At 50.7% G+C, this 16,195-nt stretch overlaps 1 protein-coding gene across 7 annotated transcripts; it reads left to right on the forward strand.

Annotated features, from left to right (window-relative positions):
• The first annotated feature begins 77 nt into the window (after window positions 1–77).
• On the forward strand, window positions 78–16,155 carry HEXD (hexosaminidase D). Of its 7 annotated transcripts, none has more exons than XM_049859370.1 (14): window positions 78–157; window positions 931–979; window positions 2,625–2,763; window positions 5,174–5,283; window positions 7,428–7,515; window positions 10,369–10,533; window positions 11,857–12,040; window positions 13,378–13,449; window positions 13,767–13,962; window positions 14,098–14,180; window positions 14,632–14,710; window positions 14,793–14,894; window positions 14,994–15,083; window positions 15,535–16,155. In XM_049859370.1, the coding sequence occupies exons 3-14, from the start codon at window positions 2,680–2,682 to the stop codon at window positions 15,806–15,808; spliced, it is 1,527 nt and encodes a 508-aa protein (XP_049715327.1). In that variant the 5' UTR covers window positions 78–157; window positions 931–979; window positions 2,625–2,679; the 3' UTR covers window positions 15,809–16,155. The 7 variants fall into 7 exon arrangements, with proteins under 7 accessions (XP_049715327.1, XP_049715325.1, XP_049715323.1 ...); XM_049859368.1 differs by having other exon boundaries at window positions 93–413; window positions 857–979; XM_049859366.1 differs by having other exon boundaries at window positions 93–413.
• Window positions 16,156–16,195: the final 40 nt, after the last annotated feature.

Consider the following 16,195-nt stretch of genomic DNA (forward strand, 5'->3'; position numbering starts at 1 on the left):
CGCCACGAGCGGTGGCGCGAGGCGGGAGCCCTACGGGGACGTGGGAGCGACGCGCTCTGCCTCTGCGCAGTGACTGGCGGCCAGGCCCGAGCAATCGGCAGCCGAGCGGCCGAGCGGCGGGGGCGGGGAGGGCGCAGCGCCTCCTGGGGGCAAAGCGGTGGGTGCCCGCGCTGGTCCCGGGCCTGCAGGTGGGTGCGGAGTCCGCCAGTCCGAGCCTCCGACCGGAGCCCGCGCGGCTCCACGGCCTTCTGCCGCAGCGCGCGGCTCCCCGAGCAGCCCGGGGGCCCCTGCAGGCCCCGGCCACACCCGGTGGTGCTGCGACTCGGCGGCCTCAGTGTCTGACTGCTCCCCCAAATTGGCGTCGGAAGCGAGGACTGTTGGGAACAGAAGCCCTGCCACATGCTCAGTGCCCGGTAAAGCGGATTTACTGGCCTGCTGCTTTGTGCGCGCCCATCAGTCTACAAAGAGATCCTTCCCCCCAGTTGGCACGACCTTTACCTGTCCTAGTCAAGATTTTTAGGTTTCTTGGTGAGGGAGTTAACAGTGAGGTTAATTCAGGCTTCCAACTCATGGGGACCACCACCACCAACTCAGAGTGAAGTCTGAAGCAGATGCATGATAGTTGGAGAAAGGGAAACCTAGACTCGGACTAAAAAAGAGATCTACCTAACAATCCTGTAACTGCAGAAGTAGCTTATCAAACCAGTTGCCACTTAGAGCTTCCTGGTGACCTTGGTAACTGGCTCGAGCTTGAGGAGTCAGCAGCACCTCCACGGCTGCCAGTTAGTTGGGGGGTGGGGGGAAACAGGGACAGTAGACCCAAATCCTTGAAATAATTTCTTTTTACCTCATGCAGGAGGGAATCAAAGTAAGGAATTAGCACACTCATCACAAGATTGAACGCCAGCTTCTCTGATTCTTTTCCTTTAGGTTTACAGGGAACATGTGTTGGTAAAACAATCCTGAATGTCTGTTGCAGGTAAGATGTATATGTTCTCTTTTTACTTCGGTGTTAGAGAAATAATTGAAGGCTATATTTGCGCACGTGAGGAGGAGCTGTGCAGGTGCACATCAGACCACTGTGGATTTTCAGCTCAAAATTTTTCTTTGAAATCTACGTGGAAGATAGGTTTAGGTTGTATGATTTTAAAACAATGAAGTTTTAAAAGCACCGCAGTTTCTCAAAATAATTTTTCAAACACTCTTCCACTCCTCAGCTGTTAAAGTAGGCCTTGCTTTGTATATTATTTCTTTTTAAAAAGTCAAAATGTATGCATCTATTTTAGTGTTCAGCTGCTAACTGAAAGGTCAGCAGTTCAAACCCACCAGTCACTTTCTGGGAGAAAAGACCTGGCAGTCTGCTCCCGTAAAGATTTCAGCCTAGGAAACCCTATGGGTCAGTTGTGTTCTGTCCTCTAGGGTCACTGTGAGTCAGAATCAAGTTGACAGCACACAACGACAACTGTATTATAGGTCCCTGGGTGGCGCACATGGCTTGCACTCTACTACTGACCTAAAGATCGGCAGTTAGAGTGCACTCAGCAGGGTCATGGACAAAAGGCCTGTCCATCTGCTTCCGTAAAGATTATAGCCAAGAAAACCCTATGGAGCAGTTTTACTATGCAACACGTATGTTGCCCTGAGTCAGAATTGACTCGACAGCAATGGGTTTGGGTTTTTTGGTTAACTGTATTGTAGATTCCTTAAGGTCATCCGTGGAGCCCTGGTGGTGCAGTGGTTAAGTGCTATGACTGCTAACCAAAGGGTCAGCAGTTCAAATCCAGTAGCCACTCCTTGAAAACCCTGTGAGACAGCTCTACTCTGTTCTAAAGGGTTGCTAGGAGTTGGAATTGACTTGAATTGACCTTTTAGTTTAAGGTTATGTGAATATCTTTCATAGAATGAGTAGACTGAATTATTGAACTGAATGTATGGCTGACGTACAAAGATTTTTTTTTCCTTTTCCGATCTAATCCTTTCTGCTTTTGTAATGGAAAAAATAAGATTTCACTATTTCCCAGCTGTTCTGTTATCATCCAGATATTTCTTTTAGTTTAAACTACCGTCAGCTCTGATACACTTGTAGTGCATTCATTTCTCAAATTATTGTCATATCTTAAATTGTAGACTGTTTTCGCTGACCTAGAAGTAAATTGTGCGGTTTTCTTTCCCCATATGACTAAGCTGGCCTGAGCTCTAGAAGTGCAAATTAATTGTAAAGCTCTCCCAAATAAAATAAAATTGAGGATAAATTTTCTACAGAAAAATCATATCATGGGGCCTGATAAAAAATGTTTAGAGATAATGTCTGTTTTCAATGGCAGGGTAGGTATCCTTTAACAGAAAATTATTTTGTAGTCATTTGTGTTATTATAGATCATAGCCATCTAAGAAGGAAACCATGCTTTTCTATTTTAGGGACGAATCATAAATTAAATGGCAGAGGTCCATATATTTGCACATGGAAAGAGACGTCTCAATTCATTATCATTTTAGTAAAACGAGTTTTCTCCTAGATAATAAAGCAAAACTGGCCAGCATCAGAACCGAAACAGAAAGTGTAAGGGGAAGAGCAGAAAGGAGAAGCCTCTGCCCTTGTTTGTAACCCTGAGTTTCTCCACCAGGAAGAAGTGTCCAGCAGACGAGGTTTTGGTATAGGAGTTCACAAAGAAAATTGAAATGTCGGGTTCCTCACCATTTGGGATGCGGGTGGTTCATTTGGACCTTAAAGGAGCACCACCAAAGGTCTCGTACCTCTCGGAGGTAAGGATTCCTTCTTCCTCTATAGAATCACCTTTTGCCTTGGGTTCAAGCTTTGAAGTTGTGAATGATATTCTGTAGAAATGTGTGCTTAGAACACAACCATGGAGTTCTAAGTTGGGGCAAGATGGTACGAGTTGCATAGATTTTCAATTTTCCCAAATCCCTTCACAAAAACAGAGCAACCAGAGTAGCAAGAGGAAAAAAGAAAGAAAGAAACCCACAACCTCTTCAACAAAACTAGGTGCCAGGGTGTCCCCATGAATTCCCTATGAATACAAGTGGGTGATGCCAAACTACAGCCAGCATAACACCCATGTGTGACTAACAGCTGGGCAGAAGGTGCTGGAGGAAGGAGGAAGGGGAATTCCAACAGTGCAAAGATCAGAGGATTCAGGAGGTGGCCCAAAAACCAGAGGTTCCCCCCAGAGAGAAACGGGGGGAAGGTTTCACAGGCTCCAGTTGAGAGTGGGTGCAGAAAGACCCAAAAGAGGGTGCTGAGGAGGCCCAGGGCCTCAAAGCGCTCAGAAATACCTCACAAATTCCTTCTAGAGGACAGAGTCCAATGCTGAGGGCAAATGTTGGGAAGAAGTACACATCGAGCTGGGCAGGAACACTCAGAATAAAGGGGAGAGAAGTTTCAGATACTGGGGAATGGAATCTAGAGGGGGCAGATATAAAAAATTATTGCAAGTAGCTACACAGAGTCCATTATTTCTAGTACTTCATGGTAACAATAGAGAAGGGAGCCCTGAGGCTGGCCCGTTTCTGGCTCAAATAGAAGAATATGTTCTTAGAAATACAAGACAATGCTTGTCATTTTAAAATGACCCGCAGAAAAGGATTGTAGTTAAACTCCATAGAAAGACACTGTAAGAAAAAAAGATAATCATCTGAATAACATCGTAACAATGAAGGTGCACTGGGAACATAGGACCACAGAGCAGATGAAACAGTACCATAACATTTGAAAATGAGATAAAAGATACGAAGCAAATGATAGAAGCTATGAAATAACAGCACAAATGGGAAGTAGAAACTCTCAGAAATGTGATAACTAGATAGCAGGAGGACACAAAAAGATTGCAGATGGAACTCAGGAACGAATTATAAATAAAAAGAAAAAAGTTTCAGAAATGAAGAATAAACTACAAGAAGCACAAAAGAGAATAGATACTATGGAAAGTACAGTGCTGAAATAAATGGCAGAAAGGAGAAAAAAATGAAACATGAAGAAAGAGATTTATTAAAAAGCATTGTGACAAACTGATAACTATTGAAGATTGGCAATGAAGACCCAACTTAGGTGCAACTGGAGTCCCTGTTTCACTCATCTGTTGCTGCATGACGGACCACCCCCAGCTTCAGGCTTTAATACAATCTGTTTTTCGTTATGTGTCTGAGGCCAGCTCTGACCTGGGCTCCCTCATGTGGTTGGAGTCACATGGTAGCTGGAAATGCCTGATGGTCCAAGATGGCCTTACTACATGTCTGGCAGTCAGCTTCCTTTCAGCATGGTGGTCTCAGGGCAGTGTTACAAGAGGCAAGGGCAGAAACTGCAAGGCTTCTTTAGGCCTGAAGAACTAGGGCCTTTCAACTCACACTGTGTCATTTACTATTGATAAAGCAAGTTCCAAGATCAGCCCAGATTGAAGGGATGGGACTTGACTCCACCTCTTGGTGGGAGAAACTACATGATAGTCCCAAAGAAGAGAACCAAAGCAATGGTGCAAAACTGATGGCTAACAAACTTCAGTTCAAGAAGACTTCGCCAATGTAAAAGAATACTTGAGTCTACATATTGAAAGGCCATGCCATGTACCTGGGAAATTTTATCTAGAATGATATGCATCATCACATGTTCTACTAAACATATCAGACTTAGAAAATGAAAATGAAAAAATCTATCAGACATCCAGGAAAAAGGCCTGAGTCGTTTACTAGAGAAAGAAAATCTGATCAGCATCAGATGTTGTTTTGACAGCAACATTCCATGAAGGTACGGGAGTAGCATGTTTAAAATAGCAAAAAATAAAAGTGAATCCAGAATTGCCTATCCAGTCAAATTGGCCTTCAAGTATAAAAGCCACAGGTCAACTACTAAAAACATCCAAGACCTGACAGAACTTACTAAAGACCAAGCTTCAGATAACCAAGAAAGGATTGGAGAAACTCTCCAAAATGTTTACACCCCACATATGTGTAGATAGAAAGATGAGAAAGGCATAAACCAAAGTATTAACCAAGTGGTGATATCATTGATGGGTCTCATTTTCTTTACACTGCTCTGTTTTTCCTTTTACAATCCATCCATCGCCAAAGGCTAAAGGAGGAAAATGTCTCCAATCTGCGTACATGTCCCTGTGTGTGCAAATGGACCCTGCTTCATAACACCCCCTTGTCTTCCCCTCAGATTTTTCCTCTGTTCCATGCCCTGGGTGCAAACGCCCTCCTCATTGAGTATGAAGACATGTTTCCCTACGAGGGCCACCTAAAGCTGCTGAGGGCCAAACACGCGTACAGGTATCTCCCTGACGACTGCCTCCTTACAGAGAAAGCAGCGGGGATTCAGGGTGCGGGTGGGGTGGGGAGGCAACGTGGAGAATTCAACAGTGCTGGGAACATTCTTTTCTGTCTTTTCAAATATATTTCTTTTTTATAAAAATAGAACATGCTCAATGATGAAAATTTGGGAGAGTTTAAAAAAGAAAGTTAGCATCGATGATGATCCTTCCAGAAGGAAAAGCTGCGATTCTTATCTCAGGAAGCGCCTTCCAGTCTTTTTCACCTGTAGACAGGAAGTGCGTTGAGAATGCTTTGGGAGGTGATGATCCAAGGGCTGGGGGCTGCCCTTTAAGGCCATAGTCAGCCTCTTCAGCTGGGAAAGTGACAAAGGGGAAGAGGATCGAAAGATCAGATACAGTGTGGTCAGGTGCACCCCGCTGGTGTTAACATTGTGTGTCTCCTTGTCAGTCGATAACCAATAGCCCTAAAGAAAAATGGGCAAAGGACCTTAACTGGTGGACCCTGAAAGAAGAAACAAGAATGGCCAATAAGCATATGAGAAAATGTAACCTCTGTTAGTAACCAGAGAGGCTAAAACAACAATGAAATGCCATTTTTGGCTACCAGATTGGAGACATTTTTTAGGAAGTTACAATGCTCTGTGTTCATGAGAGAGAAAAAACCTACCTGTGGTGGAAATATGTAGTGACTCAGCTGTTCTGGGGGACGGTTTGGCCTTGTGTGTCGAAGTGCCGGGGTACTCACACCCTCCTATGTGCAGGTGGAGGAGGGGAGGGATGCAGAGGAAAGCCTTAGCCGCATGGTGAGACGACTGATGGGCTTCATTTCTTACCGTATTTGATTCTTCTTTTTACGATGAACGTGTTTTTTAAAGGTGAAAAAGGTACTGGGGTCCCTTTGAAGCTTGAAAAGAGTATATTCAAGGTAAAGGTAGAATTTATACAATAAAAAATAAATTTGTAGAATTAGCTTAAGATCAAAGATAAACAGGAACTAGCAATGACATTTTATTTTAAGTTGAGATAAATTCGTAAGTGACAACTCATGAGAGGCTTGCGAAAAATCAAAAAATTGATGCAGCAGCTGGCCCTCCCCAGGAAGGGGCCTTGGGGCTGGTGTGAGCCACTTTGTGGGCCTGGAGCAGCCTGAGGCTCTTCTACTCACCAGCATCTTCCAGCAGCTTCCCTGAGAGGGGGGGAGGTGGGATTTCCATACCCATTTGCAGATGGGGTTACTTGGCACTAGAGCCGAGGTCTGCCGGCATCTGCACCACTCTCCTCTCTGCACTAAAGGGTCGGGCAGGCTTTTCCTGTAGGGCCAGGTAGGAAATACTACCAGCTCTGCAGGCCATTTGGCCTCCGTGGCAACCATCGGATTCTGCCTTGTGGTGCAAAAGCAGCCATAGATGATATGTACATGAGGGGACGGGGTGAGTGCCAATAAAACTATTCTTGGACACTGAAGTTAAAATTTATTCCATTTTTCCATGCCACGAAATACTCTTCTTTTGATTTTTTTCACCCATTCTCAGTTGGTAGGCTGTACAGAAACGGGACTGGCCAGATCTGCCTGTGGCCAGGGTTTGCCATCCCTGCTGGAGAATCCAGTGTCTAGCCCAGTTTCTGTAAAGTGCAGTTGACTTCATTCTACTGTGGTCTGGGTGAGAATAGCTGTAAAAAAGCAAATGTTACAAGATAACTTGGTAGAGCATTGTTTCCCCAAATTCTAGCGTGGGAGCCTTCCCTGAAACTTTCAGGATCCTGTTGACCTCTGAGGAGGCAGCAGCCTCACTGGCCCCCAGGAAGGTCCTCGGGAACCTGATGGGAAGACATGTGCTGGCCTGAGGGCGTATGAGCAGAGCTGTGCTGGGGACGTTGGTGTGAACTCCTCTGGGTGACTTTTGTCTTTGCAAACCAAAACCAAAACCGAAGTCACTGCTGTCGAGTCAATTCTGACTCATAGAGAGCCTATAGGATAGGGTAGAACTGCCCCAAAGGGTTTCCAATGCTGTAAATCATTACGGAGCCCAACTACCATACCTTTCTCCTGTGGAGCAGCTGGTAAGTTTGAACTGCCAACCTTTCGGTTAGCAGCCAAGTGTTTAACCACTGTGCAACCAGGGCTCCTTTTTGTCTCTCCAGCCCCTCTGAAATCAGAGAAATCCTGCACCTGGCCAGACAGAATGAGCTAGAGGTGATACCCTTGGTGCAGACATTCGGGCACATGGAGGTAAGTGGGGAGATGGGAAATACCTGTGTCCAGGTGTGGGGCTTGTGCCACAGGCTGGCCAGCTTGGCGCTAAGGCATGGGAGCGGCAGGGCCCAATGGGGCACAGGCAACACCCTAGGGGAGGGCTGGCAGGGACCAGCTCTGAGCAGCAGGAAGCTCCAGGTCCACACATCTCCACCCTGAGAGCGGAGGGAAAGGTGGGAAGGGGAGGACGGGGCTCCACTAGCCTGGTGGGGGAGGGGCGGGGTATTTTTTAATTTCTATTTTCTTCACAAAACATTGTGCAATGTAAAATGCAGTATTAAAAGGCGCTTTCTGCATTTCCATCTGGTCTTTGGCAGTGAGCATACGTACCTTGGCACAGTTGTAACCATCCCTCACCTCGACTTTATGTCTTCTTACTTACTATTGAAAATATTTTCAGGCTCCTCTGTTTCCCGAAAGAGCCTGTGTAGGATTGGTCTAGTTTCTTCCTAAAGTGATGCCATCTGCGCCTAGGATCCCCGTTGTGTGAAATTGTTTGGTTTTTGCTTTTTAATGTCTGTTATTATCTTTCTAAGTTAACATATAGTAAAATGGGCTGTTTTGCCATACTGTTAAAAAACAAAATAAAACCCATTGCCATCAAGTCAATTCCGACTCATAGTGACCCTGTAGAACTGCCCCATGGGGTTTCCAAGGAGTGGCTGGTGGATTCGAACTGCCGACCTTTTGTTCAGCAGCCGAGGTCTTAACCACTGTGCAGCCAGGGCTCCTTTTGTCATATGTTTTTTTGTGTTTTTACACAGGTATAATGTGTGTGACAACCCCCCAGTCAGGGCACAGAGCAGCTCCTCTGCCCCTAAAAAACTCCTCATGGTGCCCTTGGCAGCCACCCCTGCGGCCACAGTTCTATTTTCTGTCGTGATGGCTTTGTCTGTTGAGAAATGTCACTTAAGTGGAATCATACAGCATGTAGCCTTGAGGTGATACTGTTCGTTGACGACTTTCTCCATTGGTTCGCCTTCGCACCTTTGTCAGCCACGTTGGGGTTTGTTGTTGGTTGTTGAGCTGCCTGGATTTAACCTGCATGGTCTGTCTCCCTCTCTTTCTGTGCAACTGATGTCTCTAACAGGTTTTGTTTATTAGCCTGGCTTCCTAAGAGTCAGCCCTCTGTCTTCGTAGCTGGAGGGTCAACCAAGGTTTGGCCAAGGTTGTATTTAGCGCCTTGAGCCTGGAAGTCCTCCACACTGGCCTGTATGTGGGTCAGGACACTCAGAGTTCAGCCATTTCTCAGGCTTTGCCAGCCCTCACAGGCCTCCCCACACGTGTGTATATCCTATCAGCCGGGGTGTGAGGAGAATGGGAGTAACCCTCTGGGGCTCTCTCATTTGCAGAGTCTCCCTAGTAAATTTCTGTGGGGTCGCTGTTCACCCCAGTGGTGATTGTGCCATTGGGCTGGCAGAATTTGTCCAGTTTTTATCGTCATTTCTGGGGAGAATACTTAAAGACCTTTCACACCACCATAGCCAAAAGTCTGCTCAGGCTGAAATTTGAATGTGAACAGAACCTGTCTTCTCACAGTGTTACCACTCCGCCCAGTTAGGGTATATAAGATGGTGGCAGTAGTAATAATATCAAACCAAAAACCAAACCCACTGCTGTCGAGTCGATTCCAACTCATAGCGACCCTATAGGACAGAGTAGAGCTGCCCGATAGAGTTTCCAAGGAGTGCCTGGTAGATTTGAACTGCCGACATCTTGGTTAGCAGCCATAGCACCTAACCACTATGCCACGAGGGTTTCCAGTAGTAATAATAGCGTCTTCAAAATCTGTCTAACTTCGGGGGGGTTAATGTGAATCAAGATCAGCTCCAGGCTGATTCCCATGACGTGCAGGTCAGACAGACTAATTCTGACACTAGCCGTCCCTCCCACGGCACTCTCTACTTCTCTTCTGGGTTCGATAATCCATTGCAGTGGTTGCGTAGAACTCACAGAGTGTACTTACAGTTAAGAGGTTTATTAAGTAATAGGCTACAATGCAGGCCTCCTTTCAGTCCCAAGGTCAGACTCCTCTTGGCCCTGCTGTTTGTTGCCACTGGCTCTGCCAGTGGGCCCGGGCTTGTTACCATCTTCAGTCACAGCCCCTGACGAGTTGCAGCTCTTTTAGGAGTTTTAGGAGTTTCCTTGCCTCTTTGTCTCTTCTCTCTCCAGCTTTTCTTCCTATTTCTTTCTGTCTCAAAAATCTCTGTGGTTCTGGATGCTTTAATACACTCCCTGTCAATTTCAAGGCATGGCATTCCCACCGGGGCCACAAATTAACCAATCCCCTCTCAATAGGCCACAGACACATCATTTGCATAGTAGGCTTTAACTCACCTCATTTGCATAGTCTACTGACCAATCCAGGGCTGCAGACCTGCAGCCCAGGACCAGACAAAAAGTATCAAACCCCAAATTGTTTACAGCTTATCCAGGGAATGTAACAAACCCTCTAGGGCAGAATACTACAGCAAAGGTAACTCCTCAGGGTTTAAGGGAAAAACCTCTCAAGCCGTTTCTCAAAGAATCAAGACAAAAGGCCACATAAAGGAACTCATCTCAGCACAAGATTGGAAGGTAAAAGAAAGGTCACTGACAAGCCAACTGGATTACTCAGAACCCAGCTGGGAGCAGGTTCCAGAAGACACTGAGGTACTTTCCCTGGAGCCCAGTTTTGCCATAGCTTTCTGAGGATTTGGGAGTAAGCAGCACAAGTTGTGTCAGCCAGGAGCAAAGTGGAGTAAACCAAGAAGGCAAGACTGACCCTGCCACACATTGGGCTTTCTCTCTCGGCAGTGTCATGACCCCACCCAACTGCTTTCTCCACAGTTTGTGCTGAAGCACGACGCATTCGCTCACCTCAGGGAAGTGGCAATTTTCCCCAACACCCTGAACCCGCATGAGGCAGAGTCGCTGGCACTGGTGGGAGCCATGGTGGACCAGATCATGGAGCTGCACAGGGGAGTCCGGTGGCTGCACATCGGTTGTGACGAGGTTTGGTCCCTCTTACCCCTCCCCTTGGCTGGCAGGGTGTGCTTTCCCTACCTTCTGCAACATTCTTCTGTTTACTTCAAAGCCTCCTTCTTCCGTGACATAGAAAACCCGTCCATTTACCAAAGTATAAAGACAGGCTTGCCAATGAGATGGTTTCCACTTAGGGAACCCTGTGATCAAGGTTCATTCTGGTAGGTGTCTCGGGAGGAGGGGTCAGGCACAGGCCTACCAGGCAGGCTGTGGAAGAAGCAGACTCCGGAGGCCCCTGTGTGCCAGACAGGACCCCCCTCAGGATGGACTGTCCTGGGCCCCACCCTGGCACAGCCAGTCCTCAGCAACGGCAAATTCCGGCACGTGGGACCTGGCAGTGGACGTGAGTTTGAGCGCATCATGTTCTTCTGACTAAAGAAACACAGTTTTGGGTGGGAGGAGGAAGGAACTAGTATTTTTGGACCCTGAAGCACTAGCTGGCAAAGGTAGTATCCTGGGGGGCACGCTTTCTTTTCCTTGCCTCAACTCCTGATGACACAGACAGGCCTGGAGAAGTCCGCACTGGCTGAGGCCAGGGCTGCTCAGCGTGTAGCAGGGGCTTCCAGCATTTTAGCCTAGGCACTGATCTTTTCTTCAACAGAAAAAAGCTTTTTTTAGTTGTGGTAAAATACACATGACAAAATTTGCCCTCGTAACCACTTGAAAGTGTACAGTTCAGTGGCGTTTAGTACGTCCACATTGTTTGCGATCATCACCTGTCTAGTTCCAGAGCCCTCTCATCACCCCAAATGAAAGCCCATTCCCATCAACAGTCACTCCCACCCCCTTCCCCCAGTCCCTGGCATCACTAAATCTCCTTTGTCTCGGCACGCATGACTGTCGTGGGTATTTCGCGTAAATGCATCACATGGTATGTGGCCTTTAGTGTCCTGCTTCTTGTGCTCAGCAGTGTTCTCAAGGTTCATCCCCGCGGTAGCATGCAGTGTTCTCAAGGTTCATCCCCGCAGTAGCATGCATCAGGACTTCACTTCCCCTTATGGCTGTGTGGATGGACCACAGTCCGTCTGTCCGTTCATCCATCGACGGACACTTGAGTCACTGCCATGTTTTGGTGATTGCAAACAGTGCTGCGGTGAATGTCCACAGAAGTCCTGAGAGGAAGCTTAGGTCCAAGCTGTCAGGGCAGGTCGCTGGTAGAGTGGGGTTCTGAGCCCCCATCCCCCGGCCTGCACCAGCCCCTGGGGTGCCCCAGGAGACAGTGAACAGCCAGGATACCTCTCGCGGGGTCCTTGGTGAGGACCTGCCGGTGCCAGCTCCTGTTCTTCCCTCTAGGTCTATTACCTTGGGGAGGGGGAGTCCTCGAGGCAGTGGCTGCAACAGGAACACAACAGCAAAGCCAGACTCTGCCTGTCCCACGTGAGGGCAGTGGCCAGCCACGTGCTTGCCCGGCACCCCACCACGACACCCCTGCTGTGGGATGACATGCTGCGAGACATGCCCGAGGACCTTCTCGAAGGTCGGATCCCACCCCACAGTGGGCTGAGCCTGGTCAGGGGAAGGTGAAGGGAGCTGAGCTCAGCTTCTCTGAGACCTAATGCTTCTAGGAAAAAATAAACAGCAGTTAACTTTCTGGGGAGCCCTGGTGGCACAGTCATTAAGAGCTCGGCTGCTAACCAAAGGGTCAGTAGTTCAAATCCACCGTCCACTCCTTGGAAACCCTGTCCTACTCTGTCCTATAGGGTCACTATGAGTCAGAGTCAACTCTATGACAACCAATTTTTTAAAAACTCTCTGAAAACTTTTAGATCCAGGCAGCCCTGCTGGAACCTGCTCCTGATGTCCTTGTACACACGACTCAGAGCTACGATTGTTCCCACAAAGGCTGATTTTTAGTGTCTAGAGGGAGTGTGGGAGCAACGCAGGTGGGTCCTGAGACCAGGCGGACGGCAGCGGCAGAAGAGGGCTGAGAGACCAGGGTGTCTGCTGCCTGCTCTAGCTGCCCTAGGCGACAGCCTTGGCTGGTATGTCCTCCGTGGCCAGCCCTGCCAGGAGCCCAGGTTGAGGTCCACACCTATGGCTGGCCGGACGAGCCAGGTGCTGGGGGAAGCAGCCCTTCACCCATCCCAGGGGTGGCACTCTATTGAGACTGCCTTCGGGGTGAGAGCTGAGGAGGCCGCCCGCCAGGACCCAGGTCACCTCCTACAGTGAACACAACCACTGTGAGGGGTGATCCTGCCCTGGGACCCAAAGTCAGGCCATGGCCTATAGCAGCCCGCCAGTCACTGCCTGACCACCAGGCAAGATCTAAAGCAGAACTGTCCTAGCCGGTGGCCACTAGCTGCAGGTGGTTTCTTAGATCTAATGAGATCAGGAATGGTCTGCTCCTCATGCACATGGGCAGCCCCTGTGTGGGACACCAAGACACATCCTTTTGGATCCCCTCCTCCAGCATCGCCTGGGGTGGGATGGTGACTCACTCTTTAAGGGACTGGAAGCCGAGTGAAGCAGCCCTGGTGACACAGTGGTTAAAGTGCTCAGCTGCTAACCTAAAGGTCAGTGATTTAAACCCACCACTTGCTCCTCGAAAGAAAGATGTGGGTGTCTGCTTCTGTAAGGATTACAACCTTGGAAACCTGTGGGGCAGCCCTGCTCAGTCCTGTAGGGTCATTATGAGTCAGAGTGGATTTGATGGCAGTGGGTTTTAAGCAGGGTGTTGTTGTTTCCAAAGCAGGTGTCAGTTTGTGTGTGCATTTATCAGAGCAGTATAGTGTTGAGTCGGGACACGGGATCCAGGTGTGGGGGACAGCATGGTCCCCCAGGCCCTGTGGGAATGTGGCCTCCATGTCCCTGCAGAGTCGGGTGTGCCACAGCTGGTGGAGCCAGTGCTCTGGGACTACGGGGCCGACCTGGATGTCCATGGCAAAGGTCAGTCCTACACTGCAGCCCCACTGCCCATGCCTGAGCACCCCTGGGTGGGGCAGGCGGGCACCTCCAGAGCCTGGTTGGCCCGGATGCAGTCGATCATCATCAAAGGCCACAGTGCAGTTTGCTCCCTGCTCCGCCCCTGCCCCTGGGCTCCCTGAGAACCCCTCGTCCTGCTGCCCGGTCGTTCCCCAGGCCTTCCCTCTGCTCCGGTTCCCGGCTTGGACAAACGTATCCTGAGGGACGTGTTTGCAGGGGCTCCGCACCAGCTTTCCCCCTGGGAGCTGGGACTGTCACACCTTCTTGTTTCCTTTCCGCAGTCCTCCTTATGGAAAAGTTCCGGAAGTGCGGCTTTCCCCGGCAGTGGGCTGCCAGTGCGTTCAAGGGGGCCACAGGGGCACACCAGGCGCTGACCCCCATTGAGCATCACCTCCGGAACCACCTGCAGTGGCTGCGGGTGGCGTGGGCCGGGCCGGCTGGGGCGCTGCAGGGCATAGTGCTGACCGGCTGGCAGAGGTGTGAGCCCTGGCCAGGAGCCCCACCCCATGGGACCTGCAGTGGGAGCCTGAGCTTGGAGGGCAGGGAGGCACCCCCAGGGACCTGGAACAGGGTGGGAACCCCGTGTCAGGCTGAGCCCTCTCTGGGCTGCAGGTATGATCACTTCGCTGTGCTGTGCGAGCTGCTGCCTGTGGGAATCCCATCGCTGGCCATCTGTCTGCAGTCGCTACTGCAAGGTGCACGCCCCCTGCACGCCCCGCCTGGAAGCCCATGACTGCTTCCAGGAGGATGGGGAGGGGACAGAGGCCAACAGCCCCACCACTCACTCAGCTGGGCTGTGGTCTTCCTATCCGTGAGGAGCAGGGTCAGCTGGAGCAGGACGCGCTCTCAGGGCCATGAGGGCAGCTTGACCCCTGCCTGCCCATCTGTCAGTCCACCCTGGGCCATCCCTTGTCAGAGTGGGGCCAAGGCCATCCTGGGCGTGGTACTGCGCTGAAGCTCATACATGATGGCACATCTCACGTCTTTAATGGAAGCAGTAGCCCATGCCCACAAAGGGAGGGACCCGTGGCCACTCAGGTCCCCAGGTCCCCAGGGTGAGGCTGTTCCTGGCCGGTTGCCTCCTTCTGCTGGGGCCATCACAGTGGGGCCAGCACAGGGTGAGTCCTGTCCGTCTGTCGGCTGCAGGAGGCTTCAGTGATGAGGTGAAGGACAGGGTGGAGAGCTGCCTTGGGGTTGCGAGTCTGGACATAACTGACTTCACGAGGTATGAACCCCAGCCCTTCGCTCCGTGAACCCCAGCCTCTTGCTCAGACCATGGTTCTCACCCTAACCACCCACCTCGGCAGGGAGGGCGCCGGCTCCTTCCCCGGTGGCGACATCCTCGCCCTCGTCATGCAGGTCAGTCTCTACCTGCGGAGCTCTGTGGGGGCCCTGCTGGACGGGAACAGGTGAGGAGCCTCCATCCCCACCACCTGTTCAGGTGGGATGGGCCCTCCATGTTTTCTTCACGATTTACTGGACCCATCAGGCATGTGTGGTTTGTCCAGGTATGTGACTGGCTGGTTCGGCCCCTACCACCGCAGGCGGAAGGTCATCCACCCAGTCATGGTGCAGCACATCCAGCCCGGGGTGCTCAGGTAACAGCCCTTGCCAGGCTTCCACAGACTCCTCCCTCACAGCCCCTCCTCCCTCAGGCACTGCCTTAAACTACAACAGGTCTCTGAGTCCTGCCTAAGTGAACTGACACCCTTCACAGTGAGTGGGGGTCTTGTCACTTGGGCACTCTCTCTGGCGTTAAGAGTCAGAGGGCGAGCATGTCTGGCGCCCAGTCAGTCACCTGTGCACCAGGACTGCGGGGCCGGCTCCTCAGGAGCCGTGTGGGCAGCCGACAGCCCAGCCCCTCAGCTGAGACTCACACAGACCATCTCACCAAGGGTGAGGGCCAGCCAAACCGTGTCAGGGTGGGACACTCTCACTCCCATTTTCTCCCAATGGTGCGCGGGGGGCGCTGGCAGCTGTTTCAGGGACAGCTGCAGAGGCCACGTGCTGGGTGCCCTGCCACAAGCTCACGGCCGTGTCTCCACCTAGCCTCCTGGCCCGGTGGGGCACCCTCGTGCAGGAGCTAGAGGCTGCCCTGAAGCGTGTCTTCTTCCCGGACGCCGTGGAGGAGTGGCTGGAGGAGAACGTGCACCCCAGCCTGCAGAGACTGCAGGGCCTGGCCCAGGACCTCAGTGAGGCTGCCGCCCCCTTCAGCCCCGCTGGCCAGCGCCCTGACCAGGCAGGGCCCCTGAGAACACACGGGGACCCCACCACCAGACAGGGCCCTGAGAACACATGGGGACCCCCCACCCTCATGCCCTGACATGGAAGCACAGAGCCACGTGGCCAAAGCAGAACCTCCCCCCACCGTGTGCAGGGCCACCTGTGGAGCCCCTGGCAGCTGGGCCGGCTGGCACCTGGGAGCAGAAATCAAAGGGGAAAACACAGGAAAAGGTGCCTCAGAAGCTGCGCTGTGATCTGCACAGATTGTTAGTGCTTTTGAACTAAAAAGGAGCGTGGAAGCTAAAAAACACACTAACATTTGAAGACCTCTTATTACCCCCTGGGTTTTTCTTTTTTTTACACTTAGTTTTCAGTGGGGCTCTTCTGATACCTCCCTTGTGGTGGCTCAAGACCCTTTCCCTTTTCCCTGAGCAGAGGGATGCACCGTCCTCTCCTGGGGGTGAGACAGGGCCATCCTATTTTGGAA

The sequence above is a fragment of the Elephas maximus genome, chromosome 19, assembly GCF_024166365.1.
Source record: "Elephas maximus indicus isolate mEleMax1 chromosome 19, mEleMax1 primary haplotype, whole genome shotgun sequence".
Classification (NCBI taxonomy): Eukaryota; Metazoa; Chordata; class Mammalia; order Proboscidea; family Elephantidae; genus Elephas; species Elephas maximus.

Coding starts and splice junctions, on each gene's coding strand:
- HEXD (XM_049859370.1), top strand. CDS start 2,680: ATGTCGGGTTCCTCACCATTTGGGATGCGGGTGGTTCATTTGGACCTT. Junction 5,284..7,427: donor AGGGCCAAACACGCGTACAG/GTATCTCCCTGA, acceptor TTGTCTCTCCAG/CCCCTCTGAAATCAGAGAAA. Junction 13,450..13,766: donor CCTGGATGTCCATGGCAAAG/GTCAGTCCTACA, acceptor TCCTTTCCGCAG/TCCTCCTTATGGAAAAGTTC.